This window comes from Microtus ochrogaster, chromosome 8 (genome assembly GCF_000317375.1).
Source record: "Microtus ochrogaster isolate Prairie Vole_2 chromosome 8, MicOch1.0, whole genome shotgun sequence".
Taxonomy (NCBI): domain Eukaryota; kingdom Metazoa; phylum Chordata; class Mammalia; order Rodentia; family Cricetidae; genus Microtus; species Microtus ochrogaster.
The window spans coordinates 65,159,172-65,177,029 of NC_022015.1; the positions used below are offsets into that span (position 1 = coordinate 65,159,172).

At 42.0% G+C, this 17,858-nt stretch overlaps 1 protein-coding gene across 9 annotated transcripts in view; it reads right to left on the minus strand.

Annotated features, from left to right (window-relative positions):
* The window catches only part of Cpeb3 (cytoplasmic polyadenylation element binding protein 3), a 195,960-nt gene that overhangs the window by 29,117 nt on the left and 148,985 nt on the right, over positions 1–17,858 (minus strand). For all 9 annotated transcript variants that reach the window (XM_026781052.1, XM_005352183.3, XM_026781049.1 and 6 more), the window contains one exon: positions 6,555–6,669. In XM_026781052.1, the coding sequence (XP_026636853.1) occupies positions 6,555–6,669 (115 nt within the window). The remainder of the gene's footprint in view (positions 1–6,554; positions 6,670–17,858) is intronic.

The following is a 17,858-nucleotide window of genomic DNA, read 5'->3' on the forward strand; positions in this document are numbered from 1 at the left end:
GGGCTGTCATAGAAACGGGCTGTCATAGAAACGGGCTGTCATAGAAACGGGCTGTCATAGAAACGGGCTGTCATAGAAACGGGCTGTCATAGAAATGGGCTGTCATTTAGACTTTCTAGAAGGGAGAGAGAAAATCAAGACAGTCAGTAATTGTTTGGACAGATAAATCTTCATGGATTCTATCTCTGCAGACATGAATCCATGATCTTGCTGTGAAATCTGAGTCCTAATCAAGCCTATGTCCTATTGAATAAGCCAGCCTATGATGACAGTGAACTCAGTCTAAACCTCTCTCTGTAGAGAATGGGAAGGGGAACTCCATGGAGCACAGTAAGAAACTTAACCCAAGGAAGGCAGGGGTTCGAGGACCAGGCACACAGATGAGGAATTTGGAGTCCACATGGAGTTCATGCAGGCAACAAAGAAGAGTCTACAGGACGTGCCTCAAAACCACTTCCGGTCACTCCCAGTGTCCTCGGGTCTGTCTAGTCAGCACAGAAGTAAGAAGCTGGCAGGAGTCGGAGCTCTGTGAGGGCATGCTGCAGTTTAGACTGTGTGCTCTGCACTCCTAAACCAAATCACTTCATGATGGGCTTCCACAGTAGCAGCAAAGCCTCCTCTGAGTCCTGTTCCCTTGCTGGCTCCTGTGTGGGAGCTCCACAGAGTCTCACAGCAGAGAGGGAGCAAGAAGAACGCAGCCTTGGGAGCATACAGCATTTCATGGATTCTGTCTTGTGCTGACTACACCTCTGAAGCTGAAGCTGAACCCCATTATGGTTTCTTGGACCTGCTCCTGATTCTTCAGCTGTGAAAAGGACTTTAGTTCAGAGAGAAGATCTTGATTTCCCCATTCTACCCCTCTTGTTTAGTTACTTTTTAAAGCCAGCCTGAAGGCAATGTCTAAGTCTGGGACACTGTGAGACAAGTAAGGTGGCAGAGGAATGAGGATTTCGAAGAGAAATATCACCACATTCATCTTTATAGATTCTAAATTGAGATCTAGAAGTCCTATTTCTTCTCTTTAGAAATAAACAAAAAGTGTCAGGAAAAGCACGAGGCGCCTCAGACGATAAGGGCAGACGGACTTTCTAGGTCTCCCACAATTGTTAAGCTGGCTCTAAGGGTCCAAGAGGAGGCTGCACACACTTCCATTCTGTGTCATTTTTAAACGATGGCACGGAACACTAAGTCAGTAGGGGAGCATTTATTTAAGTTCATTAAATCAAACTGCTACCAAGTTGCTCTTTTACTGAGACAATATCCTAGGTCTCCACTGGACAAAACAATTTCCATCGATACACAGAGCCTAGAGCTGAACCACGGAGACTGGGGACTTGTTGCTGTTTTCACTTACTGCCTCCTCACGGAAAACACAAAGTCTTCTGCGGACAACCTCACAAGGTTAGCATAAAGACTAAGCATGAGTGAGCAGCTCTAAGCACACTACTGAGTTCACAGTGGCACTTGACTGGTCAGGGTTTTTTCTTCCTGCTCATAAATCTTTGCTTTAAATTAAGCTGGCTTGGTTGCTGTTCTATAAACATTAATCCATCCCAGCCTAACTATGGCTTTATGCTGGCTCAGTCTGTCATGCATATGACAATGTTTGACAACACCTATGGGCAAAGGTTCGTCTGGGAGGAGGAGGGTGGAACACACATTAAACATTATAAAGTACTTATCCCTACAAGCATGTCAAACCTGGTGTTTACTTGGGTCACTTCATCGTGAACTTTGGGACTGGATGAGAAAGTGTCTACTGCTGAGAAACTTGACACACCGTCCCTCTGGCCGTCTACCATCTCACAGAACAGAAAGGGATATGGTTCCAAGACCATTTCCTAACTGCAAATCAGGGTGTAATCCCCAGTTCATATGCGCTATCAGAATATTTGGACAAAATGTCTGGAATAATGATCCTGAGAAACCGTGAGATATATATTCTCTCCATATGGTATATATCATTCAGAAGTCTACCTCCCAGGGTTGGACTTGAAGCTCAATGATAAATAACATGCCTGGTATGCATCGTGCCATGGATTAAATTTCTTACACCATAATGGATCTTTACCTTGACGTAAAAGCCATCATAGAGCAACAGGGGTGGGGAGCAGGAAGAGAACGAAACTTCAGGATTAATGGGGAGAAAAAGAAAGGAAAGACTTAGCAGAGCAATGGTTAAGAAAAATCAAAGACCCAACAACAGAGAAACAATGACTCTAGGAGCTCAAGACCTCAGTCTCTCAAGGTGAAGCTGCTCTGAAAGGCCTGGTCTGAGCAAATGTTGGAAGGAAGTCATCAAATGAAAAGTGTAGGTCTAAAGCCTATTGATTTGGGAAGAAGAGATTCCAAAACTTGGGCACAACCAAGACACCCAAATCAAAAAGATGGAGTGGGAGGAACACTCACGCAAAGGAAGTAGAGAACACTGCGAGACCAGGCATTCCAGTCTCTACTCGGTCTCCTCATAGCTCCTGCCTGACACTGATTCATTTTCAGAGAGAAGAGGGGTGTATCTTGGAGAGGTCCCAACGCCACAGGGATATACCAAAGGGCTTCTGTGTGGGGATTCAGAATACTATGTTGCTCGTTACCACTTGGAAAAAGGTCAGCATGCAATTGTCTCAGTAACTCACAGAGAAGCGGACAAACAGCCTAGTTCTTCAGTGGGCTCTCAAAGGAATGTGCAGACTTTATCCACATGGGGGCAGGGTGAGTCTACTTACAGTGTCGTCTCCCCCAAGGGAAATGGGGTGCTCTGAGAAACACCAGATTTAGGACAGACCATCCTTAGCTTGCTTCAGTTAATCACAGGAGTGATGGAAAGGGGGACCAGATACAGACAGCAATGTGCGTTACCCGACCTCGACCCACAACTCATCGGGTTCCACTTTTCACTGGATCCCCTTACTTCTTACTCCTCACCCTCAAGTTAATTTCTCTAGGCCCATGATTTCCCCTGCCAACCTGAATTTTAAAAAGGAGCTTTGATCTGGGTATGGTGGGTCATGTCTGGCAGGAGGATTATGAGTTTGATGACAGTTTGGGCTCCATAGTGAGACCCTATCTCAAAAAACAAAAAGTTTTGTCAAAGCGTAAAAATATTTAATTCAATAGACACTATAAGCTCAGTTAGGATGATACTTGCTTCTTTCAAGATATTTCTATTCAGATGGATAAGAGCTAAATTTAGAATAAATATTATGATAGTCCCTATCTTACAATGTCAAAAGTAAAACAAAACAAAAACCCTCAAAGGGGCTGGAGAGATGGCTCAGCAGTTAAGAGCACTGCCTGTTCTTCCAAAGGTCCTGAGTTCAATTCCCAGCAACCTCATGGTGGCTCACAACCATCTGTAATGAGGTCTGGTGCCCTCTTCTGGCCTGCAGGCATACAAGCAGACAGAATACTGTATAAATAATAATAAATAAATAAACAAACAAACAAAATATTCAGTACTAGGCCGAGCGGTGGTGGCGCATGCCTTTAATCCCAGCACTCTTTAAAAAAAAAAAAAACCCTCAAAAGATTTATAGGAATAACATAGATGGTAAAATTCCAGTCTTCCAATCACAACAGTTTTTGGCCAAGATAAAGGGAAAGAAAAAAAATATTTCCTAAAATCCAAAGCCTTACCTACTAAGTGAGGCCCAAGGAAGACCCTGCACTGAGACACTTGATAAAGAAAGCCAGTCTTCAGCCAGAGCGATGGCTCAGTAGTTAAGAGCATTTGCTGCTTTTGCAGGCCCCAGGTTTGCTTTCCCAGCAACCATGTCATATGGCTCACAAGCACCTGTACGTCCAGTTCTGGGAATCCAAAGCTCCCTGTCTTCCACAGGCATCGGCCAGCACGTGATACACATGAACTCTTGCAGGCATACAGAAATTTAAAAATATTTTGAAAAATGCTCTGTAATATTTCAAGAGCAAAATACAGAATCATGTTAAAGAATATAATTTAAGCCGGGCGATGGTGGCGCACGCCTTTAATCCCAGCACTCAGGAGGCAGAGGCGGGCAGATCTCTGTGAGTTTGAGACCAGCCTGGTCTACAGAGCGAATTCCAGGACAGGTTCCAAAGCCACAGAGAAACACTATCTCGAAAAAAAAAAAAAGAATATAATTTAGTCTTCAACTATCAATACATTCCTTGTGTCCTGTTCTGAAGCTTTGGTTCTCTATAGAATATGATCTGTTTAACAGGATGGTGAGATGTTCACTCAGCTCAGTACGGCATGCCCTTGCTGATTTATTTAATAATGAGCTTCCTAGACACTAGGCACCAGCTGCATTCTAGAAATGCTGGCAACTGGGCTGGAAGTAACATGGCAAGTAGACCAGTGGACCTAAAGTAAGTAGACCTTACTAAGCCTCTACTACATATCTGCCAAAACAAACCAATTTTAAGACAAAAACAGCTAACTTAAAAAAAATCCAAGACATATTAGGTATATTCTCTAAAAAGAACACATATCCTATTTCTGATTAGATAACTGAATATACTTTTTAAAAATACTTATTTTCATTTTTTGGCATTTTGAGACAAGGATCTTATGTAATGAAGGCATGCCTTGAACTCATTAAGCAGCTAAGGAGAACACTAGACTCTTGATGCACCTGCCTTCTTCTTCCATGTACAGGGATGACAGCTGTGTGCCCAATGCCCAGCTTTATAAACCTAGTATCATTTTTGTCTGATTCTAGAACTTGCAGCATCTTGCTGAAACTCAACATTGAGTTCAATGTAGCTTACTAACTACAGTTCCTGTGACTTAAAATCAAGATCTAACAAGTTAAAATCAGTTGTGGTTGTGGGCACTGTGTGGTTCTGCCTGACCTGAAACTATGCAGACAAGCTGACCTGGAACTCAAGAGATCCACCTTTCTCTGCCTGGGCTTGCAGGTGTATGCTACTATATCCAGCTTTAGGACTTGTAAAGGTTCTTCATATGGGAAAGTAAGGGGGCAGGGTCAAATATTAAAACAACTTCCATTGTATTGTGCAGTTAGTTGCAAGGTATAGCAGTGATTATCCAACTGTAAAATCTGTGTGCAGTGAAACTCTCAGTGAGGTTCTTCTTCTCCAGCCTTGCACATCGACAGTCAGAAGAGTCATGCGTGCACCCACCCACATCGCCTGTTCCTAAACACACATATAACTTAGGACCGAAATGCTGCAGCTGCTCTTGTCTCGAGTTGTTCCCAATGAGTTGGCCCTTCCTGGATTTTATCAAGTGATTTCTTTTGGCTCAGTTTTTCATTAGAGAACCCAGAGAGCTCTGATTTTTAGACATAGTATAAAATTAACATAATCACAATATTTTTTAAAGTTCTTTAAAACAGAATTATGATCATATCCCATTTGTTTTTTGAGACAGGGGCTCACTAAGTAAGTTAGCCCAAAACTCAAGACCCCTTCTGCTTCAACCTCTCCATGCTAGAGTTACAAGTTACAAGCCATTAACTTCTTCTAGAGTTCTAAAGGGCTTGTGTGGTTGGGGGGTGTGTGTGTGTGTAGACTGTGCATGTGCGTGCACGTGCATGTGTAGTGTATGTCTGTGTGTGTGTGTGTGTGTGTGTGTGTGTGTGTGTGTGTGTGTGTGTGTGTGTAGATTGGAGTAAGAATTCAAATTATGTATTATGTTGAGATTTCTATATAGTCCAGCCTGGCCATGTCTTCACTCAGTAAGTAGCTCAGGTAAAACTCAGACTTGAAATCATCATGTGTCAGCCTCTGGAATGCTCAGCTTATAGGCGACTGTCACTGCTCCTGGCTTGTCTCCGGGTTTACACGTAAAGGCATCAGTTCAATGCCACTTCAAAACTCTAGTTCATTATGACTCAGTTTACCCTTGGCTGCATGAATGTCTCATCCTTGGAAACAAATTAAAACAACAGCAACAACAAACAACAGCAACAGCGGAGGTAGGCCAGGTGTGGGCCTGCAGTCTCAGCTACCTGACAGGCGGAGGCAGGAGGAGTCCCAGGCCAGTCTGGCAACTGTGGGAGACTGTCTCAAAATAACAGTAGAAAGCAAGTGAGGATGTGAGTGCTTGGTCTAGAATGTGTGAGGTCCTCACTATGTCATTTCTGGACATTTTTATTTCTGGAAATCATTAAAACTAATTAGATCCTGCCTTGCTGGGGGAGGCCCAGGGGTCTAGTATAATTCCCAGGTACAATTCCCAGCAGTATTTTGACTTCTCAATGGTCGAGCTCCCCATGCGCTGGACAGATCTCTGATGGTAACTGCAACATCAACTTGCATGAGCATGCGCACTGCCAGATATTATTATTTTAATGTGCGGGTAAATAGGAAAGAATTGAATAGAGCTCATCCTTTCCACAAAATGGTTTAATGAAATGGACTCTTGCATCAGAAGGATATAAAGCATTTTGGGAAAAATTCTTAACCATAGAAAAGTCAGCTCAGTGAAACCGACATGGCAGACTTCCTTTTGGAGGCTGTGCCCGTCTGACTGGAGACCCAGACAGAGAGAACACATTGGGTTTTGTTGTCATCCCTTTTGTTGTGGCGTTACTATTTCCACTCACCAGCTCGAAGGGGTCGTGGAACTCCCCCAACAAAGATAGTTTTTCTGGGGTCCAAAGGCTGAGAACCATCCATTACAAAGTCACTGTCACTTAGGTTCCACGGTCGAATTTGCACCTGAAAAAAAGTTGTTTACTTGGTCCTTACTTCATTTCCATCAACCCCAAATGAGAATAAGATGACTCAAGATAAACCCAACGTTTGTGCATTTTACAACATCCAAGTCCCAAACGAAATCAGGTTAATTACTAAACCCGATCTACATTAGGTGCCTCTCGGTCTTGGGGAGGCTACTCAACACTTAGACACTATGCACAAACCACCTGTGTCATTAAAAGGCAGTCTCTGACAAATCCTGGGTTTTGAATCCAGTTCATTTGAACACAGCACAGACTGTAGGAAACCTGTCACAGTACACCATTTAGTTTTTTGTAATGAATCCATCTACAGGGAACAGAAAATTAGGAATATTTTCTAAGAATTACCTATTTGCCTGGATTTTGAATTCTCATCACTGCCCCAAGTTAAAATATTTTCCTTTCAAACTATATGACATAACACAGATTAACAATCAAGTTAGCCACCAATCACAGAGATACCAAGTACTGACACTTAGAGAAGTGTCTAATTATTAAACTGATTTTCCTACACAAGGTTGATAAGGCAAATTTAGTGTGTGTGTGCATGCACACGCATGCACAATTGTGCATGCAAGAGAGAAAGACAGACAGACAAGGGGCTGGGTGGGGCAGGGGAAAGAGAGCCATGCTTGTTGCCAGAGTTGGTTCTTCTCCTTTACTATGTCAGTTCTAGGGTTTGAACTGAAGTCAGTAGGTATGGTAGTGAGCACCTTTAACTGCTGTACTATTCCACCAGTCCATAAGACTTCAAGGAATATAAAAAGAAACCTTTATAACTTACTTCGGTTCTAAACTTCCTAACAATTTTCTTCTTAGAGGATGCATGTTTGTGTGTGTGGTGTATGTGTGTATATGCATAGGCATATATGCCGAATGAACAGATGTCAGAGAACAATGTCTACAGTCAGTTCTCTCTTGAGGATCCCATAGACCATCAGGCAGTGGCACTGTCAGGCAGCAAACAACGTTACCTACTGCGCCACCTTATCGCCTGCCTACATTTTTAAAAATTTAGATTCTTAATTTTATGCCCATGGTTTGTACTATTTTATCATACACTAAAAAATTAAATACCTTATCAGTTTACCCCTAAAACAAATTCCTTTTAATCACAACAGGATTACAAATAATAGCTTAAAAACAAATGGACAAATCAAAAGCAAAAGCTACTGTTTCCACCCTAAAAGCTAAGGGTGACACTGCTCCCCAAAAGCAACCAGTCTGGCAAGAGGGTGGCCACCGAGAACCAGCTAAGAAATGGCACCTGTTTGTCCTTAAGGAATAAATATGCCCGTCCTCTGGTCCTCCCAGATTGAGGCAGGACACAGAACAGGTGAATTTCCGTACGTTAGTATCCATGGAATTCATTTCCGGTCTCTGTGGCCTGGCTCAGCACACCTGGCACTCTGCTCTTGCCAACTCTGCCTCTGTCCGCCTCCAGCTCCTCTAAAACTGGCGCTGCTCCTTAGAATGCACAGCCTGCACAGCCCTTAAAACTGCTACCAAGTTTACCCAGGCAATTTTTTTTAGAAGAGGTTTTTTTTTTAAATTTTTTTCTTTTCTTTTTTTTTTAAACACGGATGCTCTCACTAGTCAGCAAGAAACCACAAAAAGGGCGGTGGTGGCGCACGCCTTTAATCCCAGCACTTGGGAGGCAGAGACAGGAGGATCTCTGAGTTCGAGACCAGCCTAGTCTACAAGAGCTAGTTCCAGGACAGGCTCCAAAACCACAGAGAAACCCTGTCTCGAAAAACCAAAAAAAAAAAAAAAAAAAAAAATTCAATCACTTCCTTAGACTCTGAAAACAGGGCCCTGTTAGCAATTAATTCCATCCCCACTCTGAAACTTGATCCATCTTTATGTCACAAAAGCTTCTTTTCTGTTAAATATGGTCAGCTTGGCTAAACGACTAATCCCTGGGGAGTCCCACAAGGTGACTTCACCCTTCATGAGGGTATGTCATTAATTTTTAATTACAAATACAAGAATTTCCTGATATTGTAGGGATAAAGACCTAGTGTTACCAGTTAAAGAAATGGGATTGGTCTTCTGCACAGAATCCTCTCCTACCTACACAGCTGTTAGGACACCCGCTCTGCCAGCTGACTTTGGTCAAGGTCACTAGCCCCACCCTCTTCTTGCTTCAGTTGATGTCTCAAGGTGTTGCTCAGGCTGGTCTCAAGAACTCCTGGACTCAAATAATCCTCCAGCCTCAACCCTCCACCCCCATGTAGCAGAGACTACAAAGTTGTGTACCCCTGACTCCAACTGGAAACACATCACTTTGTTTCAAAATGAAAATAATTCCCATGTGGTTTCCATAGAGATCTGGTTTCATTTCATCAAAATTACAGGAAACATATTACAGACTCTGTAATTGCTGTATGCTATAGCTGTTCAAAGGAACACTGCCGAAGACCTGGGACCTTCCTGTGAGAGCTTTCATCATTGATGATGGCCTTCCTTCCCCTATCACACCCCCACTTCATCATCTCACACACAACCCCATTCCTTTGCTCTATTCTTGGCATTACAGCTTAGGTAAAAACACAGGAAGAACACTTAGGACACAGTGCTGATCAGCCCTATTCATGAAACCTACATTTCCCAGCTGCTGCCAGGAAAGCAGCTGCACAGAACTGGCACCTCCACAGAACTATGCAATGCTGGCATAGACCTACGTCAGCACACTCTCCCCAGCAGCACAAACTTCCCTCTCACAATGGCTGCTCTCTCTGAGATACAAGCTACTTTCACAGACTTGTGCCTCCCTGCAAGCAACAATGCTTCTATAAGCACTTATGAGAGAAAAATGCACAGCTTGTTCTGCTTCAGTTTGAATTATGCATTCCTAGGAAGGCACTCCTGAGGACCATGAAATCTACGTTTGGCTGAATTATGTGTATTCTAAATTCTTATCTTCTGAATCAGTAATATTTTACACAAATCTTGCTGGTATAAACATTTATTTATGCTACATAGTAACTTTGAACACCAGTGTTCAATAAGTCGTGGGGAATGCACCACTAATAAAACCCATAGTCAGTGGTGAAAGCACAAATTCCCCTTCTGAGGTCTCACAATGTGTAGTACAGAATGTAAGTCTTCAGGGTTGCGGTGTCAGACCACTGCAATTTGGGGAAAGCTGTAGATTATCTGCTCCTTGAAGTTTCAGGGCATTCACAGATGCACTTACTTAAAAACTTGAAGGAAGTCTACAGGAATGAAACCTGCTCAACACTGTTAAACACAACATATCAAAAGTTTTTCTATGCAATTTTTTTAATTATTTATTTATTTATTTAGAATTTTCGAGACAGGGTTTCTCAGTGGCTTTTTGGTTCCTGTCCTGGAACTAGCTCTTGTAGTCCAGGCTGGCCTCAAACTCACAGAGATCCACCTGCCTCTGCCTCCCGAGTGCTGGGATTAAAGGCATGCGCCACCACCGCCCAGCTTCTATGCAATTTTTTAACATAACACCTACTACCGTTCATATTTGGAAAAAACTACCTTGCTGCAAAGTCTACCATAAAGTACCCTGGATGACTGACTGGCCAGAACACAGCTGAAAAGATCTGAGAGCCAAGGCATTTTCCTTATGTCCTGTTATTGCTTTGTAAAGGTTACCTCTACAGAAATCAACTTCAAATAGATAAGAGTAAATTTAAAGCCGGGTGGTGGTGGTGCCTTTAATCCCAGCACTCAGGGAGGCAGAGACTGGCAGATCTCTGTGAGTTCAAGGCCAGCCTAGTCTACAGAGCGAGTTCCAGGACAGGCTCCAAGACTACAGAAAAACCGTCTCGAAAAACAGCAACAACAAAAAATCATAAATGTAATATAGTAAATTAGTTAATACATTTAAGTATTAGACAGCTGTCCAAAAAATTAAAAGTCCTCAGACTAAATTTCATCAAATATATGTTACCAAATCACTTTGGTTATTTTTGCTACCAATAAAGAATAAAATACTAAATATGGATTTAAATTTAAAACTAAAATTTCATTCACATAAAGATAAAGGTGATTAGTAGAAATAAAATCAGGTCAACTACTAAGAAAACATTAAGAAACAAATGGATCATTTCTTTGGACTGAAGGACATATGCTAAAAGTCACTGGCTAAAAAAGATTTTAATGAAATTTAACGAAACCTTCCAAATTAAAATGTAAACATGTATTTTTGTTCTATTTTTAATTACAGAACAAAAGAAAACACAATGGCCTTGCATACTGGCACATGCCTTTAATCCTAGCACTTGGGAGGCAGAGGCAGACAAAGCTCTGTGAGTTCGAGGCCAGCCTGGTGGTCCACATAGAGTTCCAAGACAGTTAGGGCTATACATAGGGACCCTGTGTAAAAAGAAAAAAAGGAAGGAAAGAGGGAGGGAGAGAAGAAAGGAAAGAAGAAGGGAAGAAAGGAAGGAATAAAAGAGACTAAAGGACTTCAAGTTTTTTTGTTTTGTTTTAAACATCACTTAGCCTTCCTACAATTTTAGGATTCTCTATTTAGACTAACCATTTTGATATTCATAGATCAAATAATCTTGTGTGCACTCATTTGGAACACCTTGCTCTATATTCCATCCTTCTGGTTATGCCCCCCCGACTTGAAAATCCTACTGCAAGGTGTCTTGTTCCCATGTGTCTATTCCAAGGCAATTCTAAAAACTCAACAAACACTGCAATCTGATGTCAGTGCAGGCATCTGAGCCAATATTTTCCCATCACCAACCAGCTGGCTATTAGTTCTCTTTCTTATAAAGCTCCTCTCAGAGCTGAGAACCTGTCTACTCTAACCCCCTTTCTGATATCCTGTTTGTTCCATTCTTTACCCTTCAAATTCCTACTCAGATTCTTTGAGAAAAGAGCATTTTTCTTCCCCAAGCCTACAGTCCTTTACATGAAACAGAAAAGCAATAGTGTTAACTATTCAGAATGCTCTCTCTCTCCACAGCAAGCTGCAGCATCCCAGCTCATCCTCACTGCCAGGGTGAGTCAGCTAAGCTCAGGCACCCTGACATATAGCTGCCACGGGTCAGTTGGAGTGATGGATTCTGACCCATGTCAGCTGTCAGCAAGTCTATTTTAGGCACCACAGCCTTCATCAAATCACTAAAGTGTGCCAGCAGGGGCAGAAAGAGAGCTTTTAGAGTTTGTAAATTTCTTTGCCTCTTTCATGATACAAGGACCTGCTTTATTATTAAACAACAAAAACTAACAGTTATAGCAGCAGGATTTGTGGATCAAACTTTTCAAAGCACATACATATCTGGAATTTCAATTTGAGCCAATTTTCATCTCATAGATACTAATAAGCAGATTAGTCAATTTCCAGGAAGAGTTACCATCTATTATTCTAAAGTACTCATCTCTACTGATGGAGAGAACTGGAGACAACCCCAATTAACTCCCAGGAGGAGAAGAAAGAATAGAACCCAGCAAATGATCAGTCCTTGGCATTCTGTTTTGTTTTTAAAGACAGGGAGGGTTCTCTGTGTAACCTTGGCGGTGCTAGAACTCATTCTATAGACCAGGCTAGCCTCGAACTCATAGAGATGCCGAACTCATAGAGATGCATCTGCCTGCCACCCAAGTGCTGGGATTAAAGGTGTGCACCACCACTGCCCCAGTCCTTGGCCTTGATAAAGTTCTGTATTCTACAGAGCCCTGGGGCCACAGGTCAAACCTCTAACCCTCTAGCCCAGTGGTTCTCAACTGGTGGATCTTGACCCCTTTGAGGTCAAATGGTCCTTTTACAGGGGTCAGAAAACATATTTACATTATGATTCATAACAGTAGAAAAATTACAATTATAAAGTGGCAACGAAAATGATTTTATGTTTGGGAGTCACCACGCCATAAGGAACTGTATTAAACAGTTGCAGCATTAGGAAGGTTGAGAACCATGGCTCTAACTGATCCTCAGATAATAGAAAGCTCAGAGAGCCTCATCGAAAGAGCCAGAACTCTTTCTGGAAAGGTAGGCAAATTCTCTTGTACTCCCAGGATGCTCCAAGTGCCCTACCAGGCTTAGTCCAGGTACAAAAGGTAAGCGCTGTGACTTGCCCTACACTACAGAGCCCACTCCACACAGGGCTTTACAGCTACTTAGGAACCTTCAGCTAATGAAGCATTGTATCTGTGTACTCTTTCATATGGGTGCTTAGTGAACAAATACAGAATAAATAAACCACACTACAAAATGGCTATGGAATGCATGCATGCACTATGCTGGGGTTAATAAAGCCAATATTAACTAAATGTTACACAGAAGACAAAGCAAACACTTTCCTGTAAAGACATGCTTTCCTGACTGAGTCATGTCATCAGCACATTCTTCTCCGTCCATGACTTCCCAACCCCAAATATTCCCTATGATGATTCTCTGGGTACCTGAGGCTCCCTGGTTCACTTACCAGTCACACACCTACTTCCCTCCATTAGCGCTAGGGCCCTCTGAGGCTGCGCTCACACATCTGTGTGGTCCTGATTGCCCAGGAAAGTGTGCAGCCCTAATGAATGCTCTATGAAGAGTTGATGAGGAATGATGCTCTTTCCCCTGCATCCTTTTTGAAAGAGAGAGTCTCACCATGTAGTCCACTCTGTTCTCAAACTCAAGATCTTCTCAGTGCTGGGATTATAGGTAGGTACCACCACACCCAGCTTGGCTACTGCCCTCCCACAGCTCCCAGAACATGTTCTTCATTCTTCAACTTCCGGGGGCGTAGGAATAATGCACTGTGTTGGTTACCAGTGGGTGCTCTGGGGCTTTGGCTTACTCTGTGCCCATTTCTGCTGTTACTAGGTAACAGGTTAGCCATGGAATTAGACTCAACCTTGTGCTCATCCTCATCAAATGCCACTTAAAGCTGACTGGCTTTGAAACTACTAGCACTTTACACACCTAAATGCATCTCTCTGCTATGCATTTTCTTTTCTTTTCCAGAATGGCACAGGCTTTAATATGAATTCATTTTTGGGTTAAGAAGCATTTTAGAAACCATTTGCTTATTATTTCATGTACATGAGTGTTTTCTAATGTGTTTGTATGTGTACCACATCACATGTATGTAGGATGCTGCAAAGGTCAGAAGAAAGTATTTGATATTGGAGTTACAGATGGTTGTGAGTTGCCGTGTGGGTGCAGGGAATTGAACCCTGGGTCCCTGAAAAAGCAGCCAATCCTCTTAACCAAAGAACCATCTCTTCAGCCCCTAAGTGACCTTTTAAAAGTATACGGAGTTCTTGTAAACTAATAACCACTAAGAGAAAGCAAGATATGAGCTATACATTTTCTAAAGTTACACTTACCCTTACTATAACCATATGCTATACAAATGGTCTAAATCTGAGGGAACCAAGGATCTCAAATTGAAACTATTTCAGGACTGAAATCAAGGCTTCTCTGACTCCACTTTAACTATGTCACAAGCATGTGAAGTTCCCTATTCTCTAGGCCACTGGCAGGAGCCAGAGATTCCTGGTGGACTGAAGATGTATCTCTTCTAGTAAGCAACCACTTTCTTCTCTTCAAACTCAAATCTGCCTGTCCTCTATACATTAGAAATGGCCAAGAGTAGCTGAGGGCTCAGTAGTCAAGTATTTGCCTAGAATGACCATGGTCCTCTGTGCATGTCCCAGCACTAACAAAAACAAGAAAGGAAGTGGCTAATAGATTATTCCTTGATCTACTGACAAAACTAGCAGTTAGTAAATCTCTCTCATGTTGTGTGATATTTTGATTGTGTTCTGACAAATAAAGCGTGCTTGGAGTCAGAGAAGCAGGAGCAGCCACAAGTCACCTCCTATCTCTATCACTCCTCAATCTGCCCCGCCTTCTACTTCCTGTCTCCTCTCTGTCTACAGTCCTCCAAACTTCTATGATTAATTTAGGTCAGCTGGTGGCTAGCTGTGCCCTCTGACTCCAGGCAAGTTTTATATGTCAGAATATAATAAAAATATCATACAACACTCTCACGCAGAAAAATGATTTAGCAATGCAACTAGCGTTATTATTTGGTGATTTTAAATTTCAGATTCATAGCCTCAAGCAATCTGTACCCAAGCAAAGCAATTTGGTTCAGTGTCTACATACATATGTATGTATGTAGTTCCATGCTACTAGGAAAGGATTATTGCTAACAGTATGTTGATTACTAAAACTCTTAAGAGGAATTCACACCTCAGCATTCAGGTTGGAGGTCTGGAGAAATGGCTCAGTGTGGTTAGGAGCATTTGCTGCTCTGGCAGAGGACCTGAGTTCAGTTCCCAGCACCCACATTAGACAGCTAACAACTGCCTGTAACTCCAGCCCCAGGGCATATGATGCCTTCTTCTGACCTCAACAGGGCATTACACTTATCTGCACAAACCTACTCAAGATAGCACACATACACATAAAATAAAATCCATTTAGGTTACTGAGCTTTTCCTGGGAAGAAGTGTATTCTTTGAGTGTGTTTCAGATAACCAATTTCATAGGAATCTACATAAGAGTCATCTCCAAAGTAGGAATATAAAATTTAGGGTTAAACCTAAATTTACAAATTTATATATTGTAAGATAATTTTATAGCCTGGCTAAATTAATGTTTCTTGTTATTTTGGGGATATGGAAATTTAAATTAAAGGTGAAAATTAATATATAATGCACAAAGTTAAGTATACAATCAATGATACCCATTGCTGTTATGAGTCTTTGGTACACGAGACTTTCAAGATAGCTGTCGACTGGACATGTGCTCTTTAGAATACACTTAGGTAAACACTGAATACAATCCCTTAAGGAAAGTATTGCCTGTCTTGTTCACTGGCTTTTATGTAGCATCCTGGCTACATAGAACTTCCATTTTACCTCCCTAAAAATGGCATAGAGCATCCAAAGGCTCAAGTTCTAAGAAGCTCTGGACTTACTTGCAAGTTCAGAAACTAAGAAGAAAATAGGAGGCACTATCCTCTTATGCCAGACAAGGATTTCCTTCTTTGGAGAAGCTCTTGGAAAAAGGTACCCAAATCATGATCAAGGTTATAAATTTAAGGAAATCAAGGTAAAAACTGTTAAAGACTTCCTAGGTGGGACAAGACAATATGACAGCCATGGATTCTAAAATAGATCTACAAACTCAGATTTAAGTGAGCCAGGCCAAAATTAAAGTTAGGGTTTAGTAGGCAGTGGGTGGAGAATTACTTGTCTTGGTAGACATGCCATGAGTAGAAAGATGAAGCAGTCAATCCAGGTGCCCTGTAATAGTCTTATTTGGGGGGGGGGGGTTACTTTTCATTTGTTTTGATAACCGCTATACTAGGTATAATGTTATAGAGAGTAAAATCATCAAAAAAAAAAAAGTCCATAAAACACATAGCATTTGATAAAGGTTTGGAAGTAAGGAGGAATTTGACCTTGAGACAGAAGCAAACATATTTCAGTTTGATTAAAGCATGAGGGTAAAGGGGGAGGGAGAGCAAGTTAAAGTGCTTGCCATATAATCAAGAGGACTGGTGTTCAGGTCGGTAGAACCCAGGTTGGCATGCCAGCTTGCCCATAGTTCCAGCCTCAGCAAGTAGACACAGAGGACCCTGAGTAAGCTGGTTAGCAAGACTAGCCTTGTTACTGAGCACCGGATTTGACTGAGATATCCTGATTCAAAGAATAAGTAGGAAAAAGCCAGGCAGTGGTGACACACTCCTTTAGTCCCAGCACTCGGGAGGCAGAGGGAGGTGGATCTCTGTGAGGTTAAGGTCAGCCTGGTCTAACAGTGAGTTCCAGGACAGCCAGAGCTGTTACACAGAGAGACCCTGTATCAAAAAACCAAAAAAGGTAGCAAAGCAATGAAGAAAGATGTTCAATATTGATCTCATACCTCTTCATGTATGCAAACACATATCAAAACATACTACATACATGCATACACTCCACAGATACACATGCAAAAAGGGAAAGTAAATGAGTAAATATGAAGGTCAGAAAAAAAAGCAAAAAAGGGAAGGTTGGGGGAAAATTGAAGCTTGACTGGGAAGTTGTCTGTCTCTGTAACTAAGGAAGAGTGACTAAACATGCTAGAAATCCCATGATAGGCACATAAAGTAGGTCAAGAGATACTGGAGTGACAGACTGGACAGAATTAAGAACTGAAACATGGGCCAGTGAGACAGCTTAGCAGGTGAAGACACTGAACACCACCCAGATGACCTAAGTCCCACGGAAGGACCAGCATGAGAAGGAAGGGCAAACAAAGTTGTCCTCTGGCCTCCACATGTGCCCACACACATACACACGCACATAGATACCAATTATAAAGCAATTTTAAAAACAACTGAAACAGGGCTGGAGAGATGGCTCAGTGGTTAAGAGCATTGCCTGCTCTTCCAAAGGTCCTGAGTTCAATTCCCAGCAACCACATGGTGACTCACAACCATCTGTAAAGAGGTCTGGCGCCCTCTTCTGGCCTTCAGGCATATACACAGACAGAATATTGTATACATAATAAATAAATAAATATTTAAAAAACCCAACTGAAACAGTAAGCAGCATCTAATTCCAGCTTCCCTGCCTCCATCATTTTTTTTCACTGATTTTTGGTTTTCAATTTTTAAGTGGATGGTCATTATCTGAGCAACAGTCCAAAAACCTAACTTACATAATAAACACACGCCAGCTTGGTAATACAGTTTAAATTCCTTTCATAGTGTTTCCCATTCCATTAACTCTGGCCAGTCTTCCAGAAGCAAGGATCATTGTTGGACATGGTGACGCATGACTTTAGTCCCAGTACTTGGGAGGCAGAGGCAGGCACATTTCTGAATTTGGGCTCAGGCTGGTCTACAAATCTACTCTAGGTCATACCGGAGTTGCCCAGAAAAGACAAGTCGATGCTTATTTAATGCCTCCTTCCTTCTCTCCAATCACCATCTAGCTCTGCGGGGTTCAGGCAGGTCTCCTGCTCTATAGTTTGTTGTTTGAACCTTCAGATTGTGTTTATTTATTGCCTACCTGGAAGGGGCCACTGTTCATAACATCTACCTACTTCACTAGAAGCGCAGACATCACTGTAGGCAGCCTTTGGGCTGACAGCACAACACAGAGACGTTAATTATGAAAGCTCTGCCTTAGCCTACGCTTGTTTTTTTTTTTGTTTTTGGTTTTTTTTTTTTTTTTTTTTTTTTTTTT